The sequence below is a fragment of the Plectropomus leopardus genome, chromosome 6, assembly GCF_008729295.1.
Source record: "Plectropomus leopardus isolate mb chromosome 6, YSFRI_Pleo_2.0, whole genome shotgun sequence".
Taxonomy (NCBI): Eukaryota; Metazoa; Chordata; class Actinopteri; order Perciformes; family Serranidae; genus Plectropomus; species Plectropomus leopardus.
In genome coordinates, this window is record NC_056468.1 from 21806574 (window position 1) to 21827121 (window position 20548).

Consider the following 20548-nt stretch of genomic DNA (forward strand, 5'->3'; position numbering starts at 1 on the left):
AGCAGCCAGGTGCAGCAATCAATCCAGTTACAGCTGAAGTGCACAAGGAGGGGTAGTTAGCCCTTATGTGTTACTGCACACCTAAAATCAGGTTGTGGTTTCTATTTGCAGCGTAGCAGGTAAAACATCCATCTATTCATTAGCTAAACCACTAAACCTGCTCAGCATCACAGGAGGCTGGATGGACTCCCAGCACACATCAGGCTAGAGGTCTGGGTGCCAGTCTAACACAGGGCTAACACACGTTGACAAACACACTGACACCAACAGGCCATGAAGAGTTTCAGATTCACCTGACCTGCATGTCTTTGGATAGGAGAGCAGATTAGACAGAGTCTGGCATGGCAGCTTTCTCCTAGAGGTCACAGTCCTGAAAAACAAAATGCATAATTTCCTAATTATGAAAGATAGTAGTGCTAGTTAAAGTAGCCTATTGGATAACTGTTTATCCTTTATTATTGACTAGGGACCAAGCCCGTTTCTCATTTTTACCCCTGCCCCTTGTTTTCGAGGGCCATCTTGCCTCTCAAAACAGAGTTACAAGGGGTAGTGGTTGAAATCTTCCCAAATGAAATGAAACGACCTTTCAAGAGTCAATGCTTACGTTTACATAAACAGGCACGAGAAGTGTTGAAAATATGCCATGTTCTGCTGTGGTGCCTGGTCTTGCGTGGGCTATAAGGCATCCTTTTGCAGTTGTCAGGACACCCACTATTTTCTTCACAACTTAAGTTTCATGCTACCAGTCAATCAAACATGTCATTTGATAAAAAAAGAATACTGCTTCATTACCAAGTCACTAGCGTTGCTATCCAGGCTAATTTTATCCACCTGTGCTTCTACCCTGCCAGTCTGCTCTGATATTAGAGGAGCAGTAACAGTGCAGCAACTTCAATGCTAGACTTAAGATAAATATCTGGCGTCATGCAATCAAAGGGAGGGGTGCAAATTGGAAACATTTCAAATGCAGGACTGTCGTGCACAAATCAGCAATAACAATATAACCTAGTTAGCTACCAAGATGTCTCTACATAAGCAATATGTTGTGTTAGGACCACAGTACATTAAAACAACATTAAACTAAGATAATACAACGGTTATCTTTTTTTTTTTTTTTTTTTTAATCTGTGTTGACAAAAAAATACTTTTGTGGAGTTCTTGCCAGTGATTTCTCAGAATAGTAGGTTTGAAGTTTACCTCTGAAAAACCTCTATTTGGGGGACCAGGTAGCCCTTACACACTGTGCTACCCCTATATCCCAACGAGAATTGGGACACTGTAACCCTATATGTGAATGCACAAAATGGCAGTGTAAGGGCTAAGTGGTAGAGGTGCATCGGGATTGAGTCTAAGTATCAGTATAATCTTGGCTGTGATTTTTTTTATGTCTAGCTTTTACATGAGATTAAAGAGAAAAAAGAAGAAAAAAAAACAGGAGGAGGATGGGAAAATGAAAGATCCAAACATGGATATGGGAGTATTTGTCCACTTTTGTTAACTGGTTAAACCATAAAGGTGAATATTGGATTGCAATAGACAGTTTTTATGTTCAGGGTGAAATAGATACATGGATGTTTGAAGCTAAATCTGTAATTGTGTTGTGGATAATTAAGTTTTTATGACTTAAATTAGGCATTAAATCTGGCATACAATCCCACTGAGCCAAAATGAGATGCAGCACGTGACAAGCATTTAATTCCTAGCAGTCTTTTTGAATAGAATTAGTGTCTTTGGTTTAAAAAAACAAAAAAAACGCATCATTTTTAATACAGAGATACACAGATTGAACTTCTCTGTAAGGTCAGTGTTTTCTAAGGATACAGAATAAAATATACACTGTGATTTCCTAGTGAAATCCTGCAAAAATATCACTTCATTCTTTGGTTTCCAATGGGACCCTTGAAACTGATGCAGGACCCTTGAAACTGATGCTGTTGACACATAAATTGCTCCTGAGTAGTTCATGTCCCTCTCCAGCATGTAGCTTTCCATTGAAGTGACTCCAAAGGTTTCTCTTTTTGCCCTATATTGATGCTACCTCTTTTAGACTTCTCTTCACTAGAAGACACTCTAGCTTTAATTATCTCTTTCTTTCATCTTCTCTAACTTTGGTTCTCTCCTGTCACCTTTTACTCCAGCTTTGTCCCCTGTTGTTCCCCTCATCCATCTGACTATCTATCCTCTTGCTGTCCTCTCTTCCTTTGTTGTTTTACCTAACTATTACCTGTGTGTCACCTGCTACCTTTTACTTATTTTAGCCACTCTTTTCGCCTTATGTTATTTGTCTTTTCTCTCTTATTTCTTTCACCTTTTCCTCCTCTCACTTCTTTGTCCTCTTTCTCCCTCTGCTACTCTCCTTCCTCTCCTTTATTCTACTTCACTCCTATCTCTCCCTCCGTCCGCCCTCTCTTATTTCCTTCCCTCATCTTTGCTGGTTCACTCTCCTCTTTTACATCTCGCTCCTGTTTGCTCATGGTTTTGGGCAGTGTTCACCAAGCATATTGGCACAGGCTGGTGGTCGATGAGTTTTGCCATGATTACATACACGCACACACAGACACATGCGTATGTGCGTGCACACACAGACCTGTTGGGGATGGTGGTTGATGAGCATTGCCAGACTCTCAGCATCTATGCCCATCAGAGCTGCTCAAGAAACCTCATTAGGCCTCCTGGCCACAGCATGGCACTGGCTTCAATACTTGTCAGCCTGCCTTTTTCACTCTGGGAGGAATTGGAAATCCAGGGGCCATACACTTCTCAACACCGACAATCATAAGTACTGACTAAGAATCACTGATCAGACCCAAGTTCAGCAACTCTCTACGTCTTTGGCGGTGATCACATTGGACGCCTCAGAACTGAGTTGAACTGCGATGCTCCCGTCCCCTGTGGCTGTAATCCAGGTCACACTGAGGCATTTTGTCAGTGAGAGGCGTCTTGCCGTTGCTAGGCAATGTGTTATTGGTTGTGTGGCTGTAAGATACACAATCAACAACAATATAGCTGTCAACAACAGCTATATTTAGGCAGAACAGTAATAATAAACATATAGAACAGTTAGCTGAAACTCTGATTGAGTGGTTAACTTCTTTTAACAGTTTTATGCACAAACACACACACACACACACACACACACACACACACAGAGACAGACAAACAGATTAGATTTTGAACAATAATTAGAGAGCATTAACAGAGAATTAAGTCACACTCCTTCAGTGTATGTTGGAATCAGAGCTTCTCTGTTCTTTGTTTTGGTTGCCAGGCTGGCTGTGCATGCATGTTAGTGCATGTGAGTCCCTCCTCCTTTTGCACTGCCTAGCCAATCACTGCCACTTTGCACTGCACTCATACCGTCATTACCACTGAGAACACTGTCTTGAAAAACGCTTGTGTGACTGCATAGTCACAGAAGCATAACACTCACCCTCCAGTTTCCCCCCAGTCAACACTGTTAGCTTCGTCAGTACTATTGCTGTTTTTAGCACTGTTTGCACTGTTGGCATCATTAGCATTGCTAGCCACTACCATTTTGGTTCACTTGCCTCTATGTCCACTTGAAGGATCAGAAGTAAGAGCCGTGTGCAGGCAATCCAAGTCCAGACTCTGAATATAGTATTTAGCTTCTTCAAACTGTCTGTGATTGTTAAAAGTACCTCCAGGTGGTCAGCAAAAAGCGCTACTTGGCTTTTCTCCTTTATTTTGTTGTTGACCGACAGGAACAAATATTTAGTCTGAGGAACGTCTGTGATGCATCAGGGAGCTTCTCAGATTGTGTCTTGGAATAGTTCACGCATAATGCTTAAGCACAGATTTTCGAGTGCTGAGCTGTCTCAGATTTGCCTGTGACCTAGGGCTATTGCTAGGGAGCTCCAAAAACTATCAGCAAGCAGAAATTCAACTCTAAGTCATGTCCACTAGTATAAACTAGGCATCAAAGTGACCTCATGACCACAGGTTTTTGGTTCAATCCTTCTTGTCCATCCAAGTGAAAGTAATATCAGTTCCCTGCTAAATAACGCTGACATTCATGTTTTTAGAGGGATTATTTGGACTGGCTGCTCTAAAAGTCACTTAAAGTCATCAGAGGACACGGTGGACTAATTTACATAATGATTATATAGTATTTGCCACACCAGCCCTGCTCTCCCCAGGTGCTTAAAAAAGAACTGGGCTATGCTGTGTGTATGAAGTGCTTTGAATCTGAATTCTTTGGACCAAACAAGAAAAGCTTAATCATCAGGGTTTTTTAAGAACAACGCTGCAAATCTGAAATATCAGACAGGCTTCAAGTTAGCAGCGATGGTTAGTGTTCCCCTCAAGTACTTACAGTAACCTTCACCAGTTCAAGTAGAGTCTTCATGCCGCTCCTAAGTGTGTGACTAAACATCTTGGGGTGCATGTGATGGTTCATGGGCTGTGTACATGGTTATAAGATTTGCAGTGTTTCCCAAGGCTATTGGCGGAAATACGTTTGTTTTCTCCTATGAATTTCTTTGTAGTGAAATAGGAAAGAGATGACTCAGTCTCAGACATTATAATATATTCAGGCCTTCAGCCACATTGATATGCAGCAGAGATGCCCTGTCTGAGGTATTGTAAGTCTAAATATTTATCAAGTTACAGACACACACAGCCCTGTTTGATACTCGTGGGGTGCAGCAGGTTCCTGTGTTTGGCTGCGGTTACTCGATGTAACATCCGCCTAATGTCGATAATTTTGCAGTAGTACAGTGACAGCATTGAAGATTGGGAGCACTGTGAGCCGATTAGCTGTGCAGTGCATCACATTAGTGTTCTGCCCCTCAGTGTGTGTGCCTCCAGCAGGCAGGTCCGGGATGTGACACCCAGCCAGCTGGTTGGCAGTTTGCTGCAGTGTGGGCCGGATTGACAGCTCGAGCGACGTAAGCTCAACTTTGGTCCTCTCCATCTTTCTTCATCATCTCAGCTCCAACCTCACCTCGACTGTCACCACCAAAAAAAGAAAGCAAAAAAAACACCAACCCCCTCTTTCTCTCTCTTTCTCTCTCTCTCTCCCTCCCTCTCTGTCTGTCTCTCTCTCTCTCTCTGTATGGTCTTCAGACCGCAGTAGCGCACCATCAATCCTCCAGCTGTCAGGGTCTATTCAGCCTTTCCTGTCGCTGGCATTCTTAAGCACCAAGTTACATAACGAAGAAAGGGTGAATAAGGGACGAAAGAAAAGACAGAGTGGTGGGGAAGGTGAGAGATGAGAGAAGAAGAGAGGTCAAGAGGGGTGGGGAGAAAATGGGAGGGAGACAAGAAAAGGAAAGAAGACGGAGAAAGACGGGGAAGGGGAGCAAAGACATAGCTGGACTTCTGGGACCCACACTTTCAGTATAGATCAACCTGCCTACTGTTAACCCTTTAAAACCTAAGCAAATTGATTTGATTCTTTCACAATCATGAGGAGAAGGCAACAAGCAACTAAACAAGTCATAACCCCAAAATAGCACAACATTTTTTTTAAAAAAGCTAAACAATGAAAACAAATGCGATACTGACACAGAAAAAAACAGAAAAATGACCAGCAAAGTCACTGTCTCAACCAATTGCAAAGAAGTATGTGTGGAGGAGACAGTGATTGTTAACCTGTCTAACTAGCTGATGCTATTGAATGATATTGGTCGCAAAAAATACAAACTTCCCCACATGAGACATGCTGCCTGGCAGGTGTTGAGTCAGTATACAGGCATGGAACGTAAAAAAATGGTAAATGGACCAAAAATATCATTTTTTTGAGTATTTATTATCAAGCTAGCTAACATTAGATGGCAAGCTAGCTTCTCGTGTCCATGTCTTCCATTTGAGACAAACATCATACATTGTACATCATATTTCTATCATGTTTTGTTGCACCCTTTTCTTTTGTGGTGGTTATAATGGCACCTGACTGGAGAATGTGCGCTGCCTGTTTCTTATCTCTGTCAATATGGTGACTGACAGATTGACAGTGTGCCCACCCGATCAGAATCATGAAATTTTCCTCTCACATGACTAAGTGACTTAGTTTTTATGAATCTGATTGGGTGGGCATGCTGACACTCTATCCAGGCCCCTTTATAGATCCACCTCTCTGTTCAATACTCTTTTATGTCGCAGCACTTTCATTATGTCCTTTTCTTTACTTCAGCATTAATTCTGACCCCTCAGGTTGTTTACTTGTTTTGTCCTCTCCCGTTCTTACTTTGGTGAAATTACTGTCCTGATCTGCAGCAGATTTACTGCTACTGTATTTCCTGAATTTTAATGTGCTTCCTGTATCACATATTATAAGTAAAATTTCACATAAAAATCAGAGACAGGCGAGGTGAAGAGTGAGATGGCAGTTGGAAAATTGGGAGAGCTGTATAGGGAAATAGTGAGGAGAGACAGGGAATAGAGGGGAGATGAAGATGGAAGACTCGAACAAAGTCAAAATGGAGCGAAGGAGGGGAAAGCAAGGATGCTGCTACAGGCTGTACAAGAGACTCATTTCCTGTGGGGGTTGTGTGTATTGATGTAAACCAGCAAGTTCAAAGTAAAGGTATGCTATGGCCTTGAGACACCAGAGTCAGGATGCAGTTTCACCTCTTGTTTGATTGTTTGTTGCAGGTTTATCCCGCAAAGTGCCTTCAGTTGATGTGGGAGACTCTGCTGTAAAAACCTTATCTGTAAATATTCAATGATACTTTCTGGGCAAGAGCTAAGAAAGTGATAGTTTTAGCATGTGGGATTCTCGGGTATTGACATTGTGTTTTTCTCAGCTTGTTTTGCTTCTTTATATTACTCCTTCACTTTCAAAAACTAATGCAAACCAGCATACAGCACTTGTAGCATATTAGAACTTCTTAAGGCTTTGTCAAATGATCTTGATGTACAGTCTGCTGTCATTTTGACTCCCCACATACAATAACAACAGTATCAAGAGGCGACATCAAATTTACAGTTTGGGTCCCGGGTTTTGCACCTTGCCATCTCTACCTTCCTGTCACTCCGGGCATAAATATGCAAACAAATATGAATGAGACCGTCTGTTGAGATAAAGGTGAACGGATGAGGCGGGATGCTTTGGGCTCACAAATCGCGGTTGGAAACTGTATTTGATTATAGTCTAAATAGGATTTTAGAGTACCATCTGTGTGGGCGTACTGCACTGTTATTGTATCCACACTGAACACCCCGGCGTTTCACACTTTCAAAGAACCACAGGATTACTTTGTTCGCGGTGTACGTGGGTGTCAAAGAATATAAAGAATTCGCATTTACAAACTTTTACCAGTCTAATCTCACTGTGAAGAGCCGCAAACTTTTGGGGTCCAATGCGTTTCAGCCCCATGGCCTTCATTAAAGTTCGATGTGTGGGTGCAGGGATGTTGAGCCATGGTGTGTGATTGATGGCAGGTGCATGAGGTGTACTCTGCTTACACTGGGCCTGTGTTACACTGTGCTACAGTCTGTAGTGTTTTCTGTGATTAGTTGGTTTTATTTTATTTAAGGGGAGGAAAATTCCTGAAATAAATCCCCCACCCTTCTCTCCTCTTCCAGTATAAAAATGACAAAGAGAGCCGATAGCAAACGCTGTGTAGGGATGTTTTAGGGTTTTAAGGAGCTCTTTTATGCAAACTTGGCCATTACCACATTGCTGTGTTCTTCACTGCCCAATAAAAACTAAGGTTGCAGGAGAGGGCGCCCTTAAATCACTCTGATTTACCTATGTCTATGTATATGTGTGTGTATTTATAGGACTGTGTGTGTAAGAGAGACTCCAGAGTGTTTGCTCACACACAGGCGGTCTGTCACTGGAGAAGAGGCAGCCCGCTTGCCGCAGAGTGTGTACTTGAGAAAGGACACCTGAGTTTGTAAATCAGAGCTGCTCTCTTCCTCTCTGTACCTTGCTGTCTGTTCTGTTGTACTCATTTTTCTTTCTTTGTTTTTAATCACCCTCTTGCCAGTTTCTCATTCTTTTTTCTCCTGTCTGCTCACTTTTTTTCTCAATTTGTTTACTCCTGTCTTTCATTGCGCTTGACCTTTTTTTTCTCTCTCTCTCTCTGTCTGTCTGCCCTTCCTGTGCGCTCACACATACGCCACCCCAGCTTTAACCCAGTTTTTGGTTGCGTTTGATTCATTGTATTTGATGAATTTTTTACTTTTTTTTTTCTCCCTCCCCAACTTGGATCAGCATTGCCCCTTTGATATGGAGCATATGTTTCTACAACCAGCTCTTTGTACTCTGCCTGGTAATTATTTCTTTCAAAGTTGTCAGTTGCCAATTTGTATCTTGCTGTTCTCGCCTTACCTTATGTTGTTTTCTCAAATGTCTGAGGGTGGAAAAACACAGCAGAATTTTTTTTTTGTTTATAGATTTAGCCCTAATTAAGCCGCCCCACATAAACCTACACCGCCACAGTGGATATTCAGTACCATGACAATACCCTTATTTTTTTCACTGCGCCCTTATGTAGGAAATTTGGCTGGAATGGAAATTCTCACTTCTCTTAATTGGATCAAGCAATCTGCAAGGAGTTTTGTAGTGTTTATCCACCCATTAGAGCCCATTAGAAAGTAGAGACGCATTCCCCGAGCTCTTTAAGTAAGCTGTATAGACAACGACACGCCGTTTGATGTTTTGGCAGAGCGCTGTGGTGGTTCCTTTTTTTTTTTTTAAAGTTGGACATGAAAGGACAAAGAGACGGAGTTTTTAAAGTACAGCTTGTTTGGCTTTAATTTAGCTTTTTTTTTTTTTTTTTTTAAAGTAATATTGTGGTGATATAAGAAATATGTCAGGAGCTGTTTTTGTGTATTGTAGGTGGGGGAATACAAGCAGCATGTGCAGATTAAGATTTTATTATCAAATATAAGACTCCTCTGTAATCAGGCTTTGAACTGGCTTACACATGATTTTGTTGTAAAAACAACAATTAACTCCCTCTTTCTTTATCTTTAAAGTAAGACGAGAAAAAGAAAATCTTTTTATTTCTTTAGCATGAATATCTATATCAGCAACAGAAAGGTTCAAAGCAAGGCTGACCCTGTTCACTTGTTTTTTCTACTGTTCTCAGGACCTTGTTTACTTATCATATTTACCCCACCCTGTACTCCACACCGCCTCAGACTAAATTAGAGCCAGTCACAGCTAAATCCTCATAGAATCCTTTCATACTTTGAAATGCAAAAAAAGCTAGAAATAGCACCTCACAGTAAGATATTAAAAGTCTGGTGGTGTTCAGGGGCTGGAAACTTTCACAAGCCATTACACAGACAGAATTTTTCAACCGCATAGTATAATTAATACTACTCTCTTCTTACTGCATGAATATGACTACTTCATTAAATATAATCGGTCCGTCCAACTACTCATTAAAGGTGCGTGCCATGTACAAAAGGGGTTTTACATTTTTTTTTATCTTTCAACCCAACTTGTACTTTCATTAAAGTTGCTATTTTAATTTGTCCAGCAATATAGAAAGTACTGGGCCAAATTACCACTATGACTCTGTATATAGATGTTTTCTCATATGAACTCTGGACAACATCCAGGGAATCAGGTCCAGACATTGTCAAAAGTTGCCCTTTCATACATGCAGCACACAACAGGAGATTGTGTCAGAAGCGTTCTCATCTACTGGGAATAATCTGTAGGAGGCAGGACATGATGACGATTACTCTGAGATATTTTGGCCATTTCATAATTTGGTCATTAAAAACCAAGTCTCTTGATGTTTGTTGAATTTGTTTGACTAATTTGGCATCGGCCCTTACTGACAAAAGTTCCCGAGTCTCCTCAACTCTCCAGTTAAACATTTTTGCTGCCATCTTCATGTATATGACTCTTCTTGTTCACCCGCAAATGTTTTCTTCCATTTTCACTTGAACCCATATCAGAAACACTGTCCATGCATCCTCTCGGTCACTGTGAATTCTGTGGACAATGGCCTGCTCCATTCACACATGGGCTCATTTGGACATTACACAGACTTTTCACCAGGGAGCTGGCAGGATAAAGCTGTTTGTTTAATGTCCAACCAATTGCTACGACTCTTGCATTCTGACATACAGGTCCTCTGGGTAATAATTTCAGGTTTACAGTGCATTTGTGAAAGGGGCTTAAAAGCTCAGTGTATAACACAAAGAAGAAAGCGTAGCACACATTGGCCATGTTGCATCATTTGATGTAAACACACCAGTGGCACAAACTGAACGTTTCATACAGATACAGGAAGTAGTCACAATACAGTAGTCGAGATGGGACGATTCAGGGAGTAAATGCAATGAAATTGCTACTTTTAGAGTGCTGTCAGTGGGAAGTAGGAGAGAGGTATATGTTGCCATAATGATAGGTGCTATGGGCGGCTTTTGTGTGGCCTTGCATTGAAAAAGTAGGTGCGTCATACACCGCCAATGTGTGATGCTCTTTAACCCATAAAACGTATGCATAAGTCATTCGAATGTTCCATTAAGTTTGAAAAACTGACTGAATTTAGTTTGTATTGAGTTTAACTGAAGGTTCAGCATTAAGACGCCTGTAGTGCAAATCAACTGTGACACTTATCTATCTAACATTTCTCTGTCCAATGAGCATCATTTGTAATCCACAAAGTCTGCCTTCCAGTTTCTTTGTGATCTCCCCCACGTTCTCCCTCCCTTCCCCTCTTTAATTTGATTTCAAGCTGACAGTATTATGAATAGAAACCGTTTCATTGAATTAGCATTGCAACTGTTATACTGTACTTATTCAGTTAGCTGTGTACTGGCTAATCACATTTCTACCTCACACCAAATTTCTGTCGACAGCCCTGACACTGTAATTACATTACTTTTAATATTCATTTGCATGCACAAACACATGAAATATATGATCACATTCGTACACATGAAAGCACACAGGAGTGTTAATCAACGCGTACACACAGACATGCATGTTGACACCTATGTTGCAAACAGTATGTGTGCGTGTACGCTCACAGACACATGCTAATACATAACACACAAGAGAACACACACAGCCATCGTGTCGGCAAATGTCAACTCAGCTTACTGTCCCGTGAGCTACAGTGTCGGATGAGATTGTGCTACTTTAGTGAACATTGCACACTTGGTCCCAGTGTGACTTTTGGGTTTGCGTGTGTTTGTGTGTGTGTGGGAGAGAGAGAGAGAGAGAGGGATAAGAAGAGAGAGCGAGAGAGAGAGACAGAAGGGGGACAGTGAAGAGATACGTTGCATAAGGGGGGTGCAGTGGAGTGTGAAAGAGAACAGGTGGCTCCTGTTTCTGCCATCTAGCTATATATGCCATCTTCCCCATTGTGTGTGTGTGTGTGTGCGTGTGTGTGTGTGGTGTGAAAGAGAGAGATCCCATTGCTTTGTGAGAGAGGATTGGTGCATACCTTGAGCACATGTCTCCATACATGCACATTGTGTTGTCCTGTTTCCGTGTGTGTGTGTGTGTGTGTTTCTGCATGTGTGTCTGTTCTTTAGTGAGCAGGGTTCCGGTTGGTTTAGAAACAATTAGAACAAGCTGCAGGAGCCCAGAGAGATCGTTCTCCAAATGTCACCCAATTAACAATCTATACTGAACAGTACTCTCTCTCACGCTGCCTGTCTCTCTGTTTGTCTCTGCTTGTCGGTGTCTCTCTCTCTCTTTCTCTCATGTCCCTCTTGAAAGATTCACATCACACACTCACTGACAGAAAGAAAGTAGAGTAAGTGCTGAAGTCTCTGAACATGTGTTTTCCCTGTTTCTTTTTGTCTTCGTCTTTCTCAGATCAGTCATCCAGGCCGGTGGTCAGGACTAGGCAGCAGCAGCAGCCTGGTTTCAAGGGACCGAAGAGCAGCACGGGGTGTGGGGGCAGCACTCGGAGGGGACCTCTGTAACCAGCACCTCCCCCACCACTATCCACCTCTGCATGGCCGACCTCCTGCTTCGGAACGACACGCTGCCAGGGAGGAGCGCCACTGCCAGGGAGTCTTGGCACAGCCCACAGCCCGTAACCCTGCTCCAAATCTGGCTCAGGGCTCCTCCAACTCGTCCTGTGCCACTTCTGCAGTGTCAGCCCAATCCTCACTTACTACTCCAGCCCAGCTTCAAGTTTCACACCCGGGCCTTAGTCCAAATCAATGCCCAGGCTCCGGCTCAGCAGCTGCTAATCACACCGCAGTTCCATCTCTGTCCTCCAGGCTGCCAGAGGGGGTGTCCTCCTCTTCTGAGTCCTTAATTTCAGGAGGAGGAGGAGGAGGGGTGAGTCTGTCAGTTGGTGCGAGAAGAGGAGGAGGAGAGCACCATCCCCCTAGCCATATCCCTCGTGCAGTCGGAGCCAGCGCCTCCTCAAGTCTCCACAGTCTTGCAAGCAGAGGGAGCCCCTCCCCAAGCATTTCATCATCCATCCAAGCCTCCCCTCCACCTGCTACTCCTTCCTCAGCCTCCTCTTCCTCCTCATCCTCCACGTTTACGGGTCGTTTAGGACAACCACCTCGAGGCCCTCTTTCTCTGCATAGCTACAGTCGTAAAAACGTCTTCCTCCAACATTCCCTACAGACTGCTGAACTGCAAGCTCTGACGCAGAGAGACAGCTGAGAGCACACACTCATTTACACCATCCATATTGACTCGAGCCACAAAATGTGTGACTTTTTAGAGAAACTGCTGCTCCTTCAATACAAGTTGCTTGAGTTTCACTGTCCCAGTTCCCTGTGAATCCATCAACAACACGCGCTTACAATCATGCCTGTCTCTCTTCACAATCCAGACCAAACCTTCGCTGACATTTTGTTCTTAGATTTGCTCGCTTAAACACACTCATATGCAAGGTCACACACACATATCAGGCTGTGAGTATGAAAAAGGCACTCACCCGTCTGTCAGAACTCCCACATTGTGTCATGCTGACAGTTTAGATGTGCTTACGCCCACAGATGCAAAGTGCACCAAGACTCATATCCATGCACACATACAGATCACAGTCACACACACTTACACAAAGATACACACTCTCACACAGAGACATCATCTGCGATATGGCCGCCTCACAATCTGCACAAAGAGCAAGGCGTTTAAACTGGAGGCAGAGGTAAGATTTGTATGTGTGTTGTGAAAGATTATTTTTTATCCATTTATTTGATCATTTTTAAAAGTTAAACCATGTGCTGCTTAATGAACTATGGGACTGACCATCATTTGCGCTGATAAGGATATACTCTCACATTGCCAAATCCTCCATCAGATCAACTCCTCATTCCTTGATGTCTGCTGACACAAGTGCAAATGAGAAAACATCCACATCCACGACCCTTTTACTGCATGCTTTTTAAAACTGGAGAATACAGGTGAGCATTTTATGCCGCAACAGGATCTGGGTGACTTTTAAAGTCTTTTAATAACGTTTCAGTATCAACTCTCAAGAAGGGAAAAAAAACATGCCAAAACCTCTGACCAAAAGCCTGTTGAGTGTTTTGAGAAGTAAATGTTTATCCTTCTGCTCACATACACCAACCAGCCACAACATTAAGACCACTGACAGGTGGGAAATGCACCAGGGTGTTGTCCGTGGATCCTTTGAGACCTGTGGGTTTAAAGGTGAAGCCTCCATGGATCACACTTATTCTGGCGGGGCCCACAGATGCGATTGAATTGGGATTTGGGGAATTGAGAGGCTAGGTTGACAGCCTGAGCAGTTTTTGTGGGGTGGTATGGTGCATTGTCCTGGTAGGAGGGGCCACTGCCACCAGGGACTGCCGTTGCCATGAGGGGGTTTGCTTGATCTGCAACAGTGGGCGGATGGAGTGTGTCAAGTGGCGTCTGCATGAATACCAGATTTCTTAGCAGAACATTACATTGTAATCAGAGGATCAGTGTAATTCACTTCACCTGTCACTGGTTTTAATATTTTGGCTGATCGGTGTACAGTATGTATGACATTTGAAGTACTTTTGGCTTAATACTGGACCACTTTTTTCATAGGAATACAATGTTGCAATATTACCCACATTATATACAAGAGAAATGTGTATCTGCAGTGTTAGATTAGTACAGTACAATACATGAAGAGTTCATTCTAAAATGAGAGATCTGCTGTTTGTTTGGCATTCATAATGACAAAAGTACATGTCAGTAACTCTGCTGAACCCTCCGCTTACAAAATCCAAACACATCAGACAATGAGATAGAGCAGAGCAAGATTTCTAAGATTTGGCAAAGCAAGCATTATGTATTTTTTTCCTAAATGGGGAAAAACAGTATCAGTTTTTTGGAATGAAGCACTTCATATCTTCTTTAGGGCTGGGTATGGAGCTGGGATACCTACTGGTGTTTTGCAAAATGACAGAATCAATATCCATTTTAAGATTCAAAAGGAAAAATGTTTCAAATGATGGCATTACAGTTAGCTGACACGTTTTCTATGACAGTTTTACTGACGCATCAATTGAGTAGAATCTGATTCTGCCTAGGGGAACATGTGACGAGACAAGTATTGCACAGAAAATTGTTTACTTGATCAAATAATGAAAAGAAAGATACAGAAAACATGATTTTATACAAACAACCCCATTTGGAAAAGCATCAGCACTGAGTGTTTCCACTGATACCCAGTCCTTATATGCTAGCCTTCTTTTATCTTCCCGACTGCAGATGCGTTGATGTTTTACCTAACGAGATGGCATTTGGTATAATAAGGCCAGCAATTATGTTGTTTTTTTGGACTGTAGACTCAAACCTTTTGATTGAGATTTATATCGTAACTGCCATGACCTGCTAAGTTGTACATTATTCACACTTCGGGGACAAAACATGTCACAATTTGATAAGTGAAAAAACTCTTTAAAAAGTTTTTTTTTTTATTTGTGAACAACTGGGCTGCGTAACAGCCTCTTCAATCTGCCACTGTTGAAGATATTTGCTCTGTTGAGTAGAATAGACTGCAGAACAGCCCTTTTCTTTCCACACAGGCTTTGGGGTAAACAAATCTTATAATGTCAACCAGGAGGCGGGAGCCTGCTCTGCTGCTAAGTACAGGCCAGAAGTTCACAGCTCCCGGCGTCTGCACAAAATGTTAGATTCTGGAAAAGTTGTTGACCTTGTCTGTCTCTAAACGGCACCTGGCTTTAGGGAGGGTGTATAGATTGTGTGTGTGTGTGTGGGTGTGTGTGTGTGTGTGTGTATGTGTGGGTGTTGTAATGCACACGTCGTGAGGCAAAGACCAGATAGAGGTGAAGAAAAGCCTGCAGGAAGACAGCTCTGCTCCCACTGGTGGAAACTACGTCTCTCCCTCTGGTCTGTTTTACATGAACACAAATTCCTCTCTTTTCATCCCTTTTTCCCCCTCTGTCTCTTCTCTGTCCTTATTTCTTTCTGCATTTTCCATCTATCCCCTCCTCCATCTCTCCCTATACATTTCCCTCCCTCTGTCTCCCAGCATTCAACGCTACTGCATGCCAACTCAGTAGCTCCTTTTGTACCTCTTTACAATCCATTATCTTTCTTCTCCCACTATCATGTCCCAGGTTTCTCCTTCCCTCTATCTCTCTCCCCGGATCAGTGTACTTACCCAGAGCTTGTATTGTCATACAGTGTATCGGTAACAGACTCTGTTGCAGTGGCTCTCAGTCCTGGGCATTGGGGCCTGATTTTCATTCCAGCTGTCTAATCAGGGAGTCATTTTACACCTGGTGAATGCAATTAACTACCTGGTAGTGTAGACGGCCAGCAGTAATGTGGCTCCGGAGGACCTGGACTGAGAGCGGCAGCTCTAATGTGAACTAAACATTCCCTGCTTGGTTTGTTTACACACAGAGGGTGACAATGCTGCGTTGCTGGCTGACCTTAAGAAATACTTTTTACATCCCTCGTCAACGCAGGCATCGTAATGTCATTGACACTTTGTGAAATGTCATAAGGGAGTGTTTGGTTCTGTTTGCACTGCCCACTCAGATTTAATTTTTTTAAACAGCTGTGGTTGTTTCAGCTGTGTTAATCAAGCTGCAACCTACGGGGCTTAGAAATTAATTCAACTCGAAAGCACAGACTGTGTAAAATAATGGTCATAGCTACCGTAATGTTACCCATTGGTTTGTGGACTGCTGTTTTGAAACCTCAAGTTTGGCATTTCAGCCACCCCCATCCTAATTTTTTCAACATTCATGACTACTGTATGCAGGGGGGTGAATTTTTATATAACCCACCTGTTTAAATTTTATTAAGACTTAAAGTTCTGCATAATTAAGGCCATGGCAGGCTCTCTGTGAGGTGTCACTACAGTCTGTGAGTCAGATCCACCCTTGGCTCCTCCACAGCTCCAACCTCTCATCCAAATTCTGGCTTTAAAGATCCAAGATGGCAACTGGCAAATAACCAAACACAAGGCTTCAAAATGGGAGTCCACAAACCAATGAGTGATGTCATTGTGGCTCCGTCCATTTTATACAATCTGTGGTTCAAAGTGGGAAGTCAGAAAGGTGGGCTGCTGGTTAAGAGACATATCATGAAAGGGAAAGAGCCACATCTGAGACGGCAGTTCAAATGTGGCTCTGAGGTTTTATGAAGACATATCTGCCTGTGTAATTGTAAGAGTGAACTGAAATTGAAAATTTTACTGCTAAGAAAACAGGGGTCTGCAATAGAAAAGTGGGCACACCTCACAAACCTCAATCCTTCATTTTACTTGGCAGCATGTTGTGCATTTAAGACCCATTTATTTGTTGGGAAGTTATTTATTGTTTTCTGCCTTATTTATATTTATTGCCATAGAATCAGTTTCCTAAAAGCATCTTGACACTAACTAATAAAGATAGTGGTCATGACATGACAATTATAATAATCATGAAGTTTTCTTATTATAATTGTAATGAATTACAGATATTACGCTGTGCTAGCTTTTTAATGTGCTTACTGTAGTTATTATTTTTCCTTCACAAATTTCTGTAATAATGAAATTGAGCTGTATAATTGTACATAAATTATTATAACTGTTGATGTTCACTGTTCATGATCACAATCTGTTTGTGCTCACATAAATGACTCTTAAAGGGACAGTTCACACCAAAATCAATCATATATTTTCTTACCTGTAATGCTATTTATAAAACCAGATTGTTTGGGTCTGAGTTGCTAAGTGTTTGAGATATCAGCTGTAAAGATGTCTGCCTTCCTTTGCATTAAATGCAACCAGATCGCACTCGGCTTGTTGTGCTACAGGAGTAAAAAAAAATTGAAAATTTTGTTGAAAAACTCAACAGCAGTGTCTCTTTCCAGAAATCATTTCCCGGTTATTTAAAATAATCCACAGACTGTGTAGTGAGCAGTTTCATGTAAGAAGTATTTAATTTCTACTGATCTACATCCACTAACCGTATCACCATGCAAAGGGAAGTGTGCATCTACTCATGGATGAGAGGCTCGTACTCGTGACAGTGCGAGCTATGAATATTAGTAGTGTCCTCCTTGGCTGAGCTGTAACATTAGCTAGCTCATTCTTGTTAGGTGAGTTAAGGTTCGTGCTTTCTTTTGCGTAGTGATTCTGTTGTTGAGTGTAGAAAGAAAATACCAGTGTTGTCGGTAGAAAGAAAATAGTTCCTACATGAAACTGCTCACAACACGGTAAGCGGATTATCTTGAATAGCAAGGTCATGATTTCTTCAAATACAAAGCTGTTTAGTTTTTCAAATGTAGTTTGTTGGCGCTTTGAGCACCACAAGCCGAGTGCCATCTAGTTGGATTATATTAGTATATTAATATATAATAGTTCAGTCTCTACAGCCAACATCTCCAACACTCAGCAACTCACCCCATTACAATCTAGATTGATAAATAGCACTACGAGTAAGAGGAAAAAATTGTATTTTTTATTTTTTGTTGAACTGTTCCTTTAAGACTAGGTTTCACATACAATGTTTGTTGGCACATCACAGATTTCAACACAACAAAAAGTGTTTTATTGACAAATGTCACATGCAGTCAGCAGTCTGAGCTCTCACTGAAGTGTTTCAGACTGTAGCTGCACATCAAAAAACAACCAGACAAAAATGTTAAACTTTAGCCCCATAACAGTTTTTTCACTTGAAGGCCAGTAGGTAGATGTAGGGTCAACTATAAATGAATCAACTATCCCCCTCTTTGAAATCCAGCCTTTGCACTACGGCTATTTCTGCTTGAGATTACTTTGAAAGACAGGACTTTGAAAACATTTGCTTGTCTGTGTCAGAAAAGAGAGTGGTGATCTGTTGAAGCTGCTTTTTTCAGTTGAGGACGAACTCTGTCTAAGTGTATAAAACTGTTCGGTAGTGTCACACAGTGAGCCTCTGACCAGTTAGCCCAAAAATTAATTGGGAAAAATCAAAACAAAATATCTTTCTTCATAGCTGTTTTTCACTTTACATTCTTCTTTGAAACAGTTTTGAAATTTTGTGTGTTTGTCAAGAACTGTTCAATGGGCTTAACCGTGGTCAAAAAACCTTGCGGCGTGTGTTTACCCAAGGTATTTCTCTTTAGGTTTTGTCCAACTTTTTTTTTGGGTCACTCTCACAGTTGTTTATTCACATGAGAAATGTTTTATCAAAAGAATTTTGTCCACTGTCTCCTTATTGTTAATATTTAATACAAATAAAATTGAGGAAAACATTTACTGTAGATTTGATTATTGATTTTCCATTACTAATGTCAGGCTTTCCATTATAAAATAAGGTGTGTCTGTGAAATGACTGGGACGCATTGAAGCAATGGGAATGAATGATGGATTCTGCTGCCACCAAAAAAGAGCGGTGGAATAATAAAGCGTTGAATCCATGGGACCGAGGCTCCATCTCTCAGGCTGAGTAGATTTCACTGTACAAATCTCTAAAGAAAAGAATGAATAAAATCAAAGAGTGAAAGTAGAGCGTACAACAAAGCAATGAATAAAGAATCTTAGGGGCCATCACTCTAAAAGACTGAGAAAACTTTTCCAGCTGTAACATTTAGGTGGACTTTAAAAGGTTGTGCATGGCAGCGGGTGCAGACAGGAGTAATTTTACCTCATTTGACACTCGCCTCCAACCTATTTGAGTGAGTTTTCATTTGGCAGTGACCATAAAGTATGGAAGTGTTTAGAAAATCAATTACATTAGAATGAGTTTGAGTGCGTGCATGTGTGTGTGGGATGTCGGCTTTGACTGTTTACCCCTTAGGGAGGACCTGTGCACGCTTCTCATTTCTGGACTCACTCAATTAGCGTTGGTGAGGTTATGACTGGCTGACACACACACACAAACACACTAGATTAAAAGACAGCAGTTTTGATACTAACTCGGTGTAATTCATATGTCAGCGGGTCAGCACATCAGTAAAAATACTGCTGATTAACTGAGCTTTGGAGTCCAAAGTGTTCAAGTAATAGACTGCATGTTTTATTTTGCTGTTGATGATGGATCCTCAGTTGTCCTTAAAATTAGCATTTCTGGTTTTTAGTCCAAAAGTGCTAAAATGGTTCATTAATAGGCCTAAAATGTATTATATTGTTAAAGTATCATTGATAACTGTTTAAATAACTTATTAAGCAAATATGACAAGCATGGCAGTTCCAGCCTGTCAAAAAGCCTTGCATTTTCTGCTTGGATTTGCAGTTTTATGTCATTGTAAATTCAACAAAACAAAACACACAACTCCTGGGCATCAATTTATATTCTGTAAATCATGATAAGTATTTGGCTGGCTGCACAACGGCCACAAAACTCACTTTATTTGTTTATTTTTGGCTGGGATGCTGCTGAGATTCTAAAGGTGGCAGGATGCTGGTGTTGTGTTTTTTTGCATTAAAAAAAGTTCAAAATAAGATAAAACACAAAATTTTATTAGAATTTAATGATAATAAATAAAATAATCAACATAAAACTGAAACACAAAGGACTTGTTAGTGTTCTTATGTCTGGGTTTAGTAATGTCTCTGACCACTTCATAATCAATACTATAATGTAGGTACAGAGGTAGAAAACCAGAAAATGGGGAACAAGGGAGTAACAATAGGTGAAATAAAATATACCATAAGTATGTCTGTAAATATTGGATACCTGTGGAGTACAGCACTGCATAACAGAACTGAGGTTTGGGAGAAAATGGTGTTTACAACCTCATTCTTGTTGTGACATTTAAGAGGCAACAGGGACAAACACATTGTAATGGAGCCCTATGAAATTGTGGCAGGGTTTTCTATTTGGATACAGATCAGCAGTGATATCAGAGGCAGAGTGGGAGGTGGGAGATTCTGGGACTCCTGCTCCGAATGTTTTCTCAAAAGCCCCAAATCTTTTGTGTTTTAAAAACACCTTCAAGTTTGTGTCCTTCAGATAACACTTATGCCCGTGTTGTTTATCCTGCGACGCTATTCCCTAAAGAAATCTAATCTGATTGAGTTATTTTAGTTGGCCTGATATTCAACTGAAAGTATTGACGACCATGTTTACTTGGCATTGTTGGGGATCCTTGATTTGTAATTAGAGCAGTCCAGATAATTATGGAAATGATTTAGATGTAGGAGATTAATCAGCCAGACATTCATTTTGTAAACTCTACTACAGCATTAATTAA

The 20548-nt window shown here is 41.4% G+C and overlaps 1 protein-coding gene across 1 annotated transcript in view; it reads left to right on the forward strand.

Moving 5' to 3' along the window:
* The window catches only part of ccser1 (coiled-coil serine-rich protein 1), a 156079-nt gene extending 138829 nt beyond the window's left edge, over window positions 1-17250 (forward strand). The window contains exon 11 of the mRNA XM_042488761.1: window positions 11762-17250. Coding sequence (XP_042344695.1) covers window positions 11762-12571 — 810 coding nt within the window. The 3' untranslated portion in view covers window positions 12572-17250. The remainder of the gene's footprint in view (window positions 1-11761) is intronic.
* The last annotated feature ends 3298 nt before the right edge of the window (window positions 17251-20548 follow it).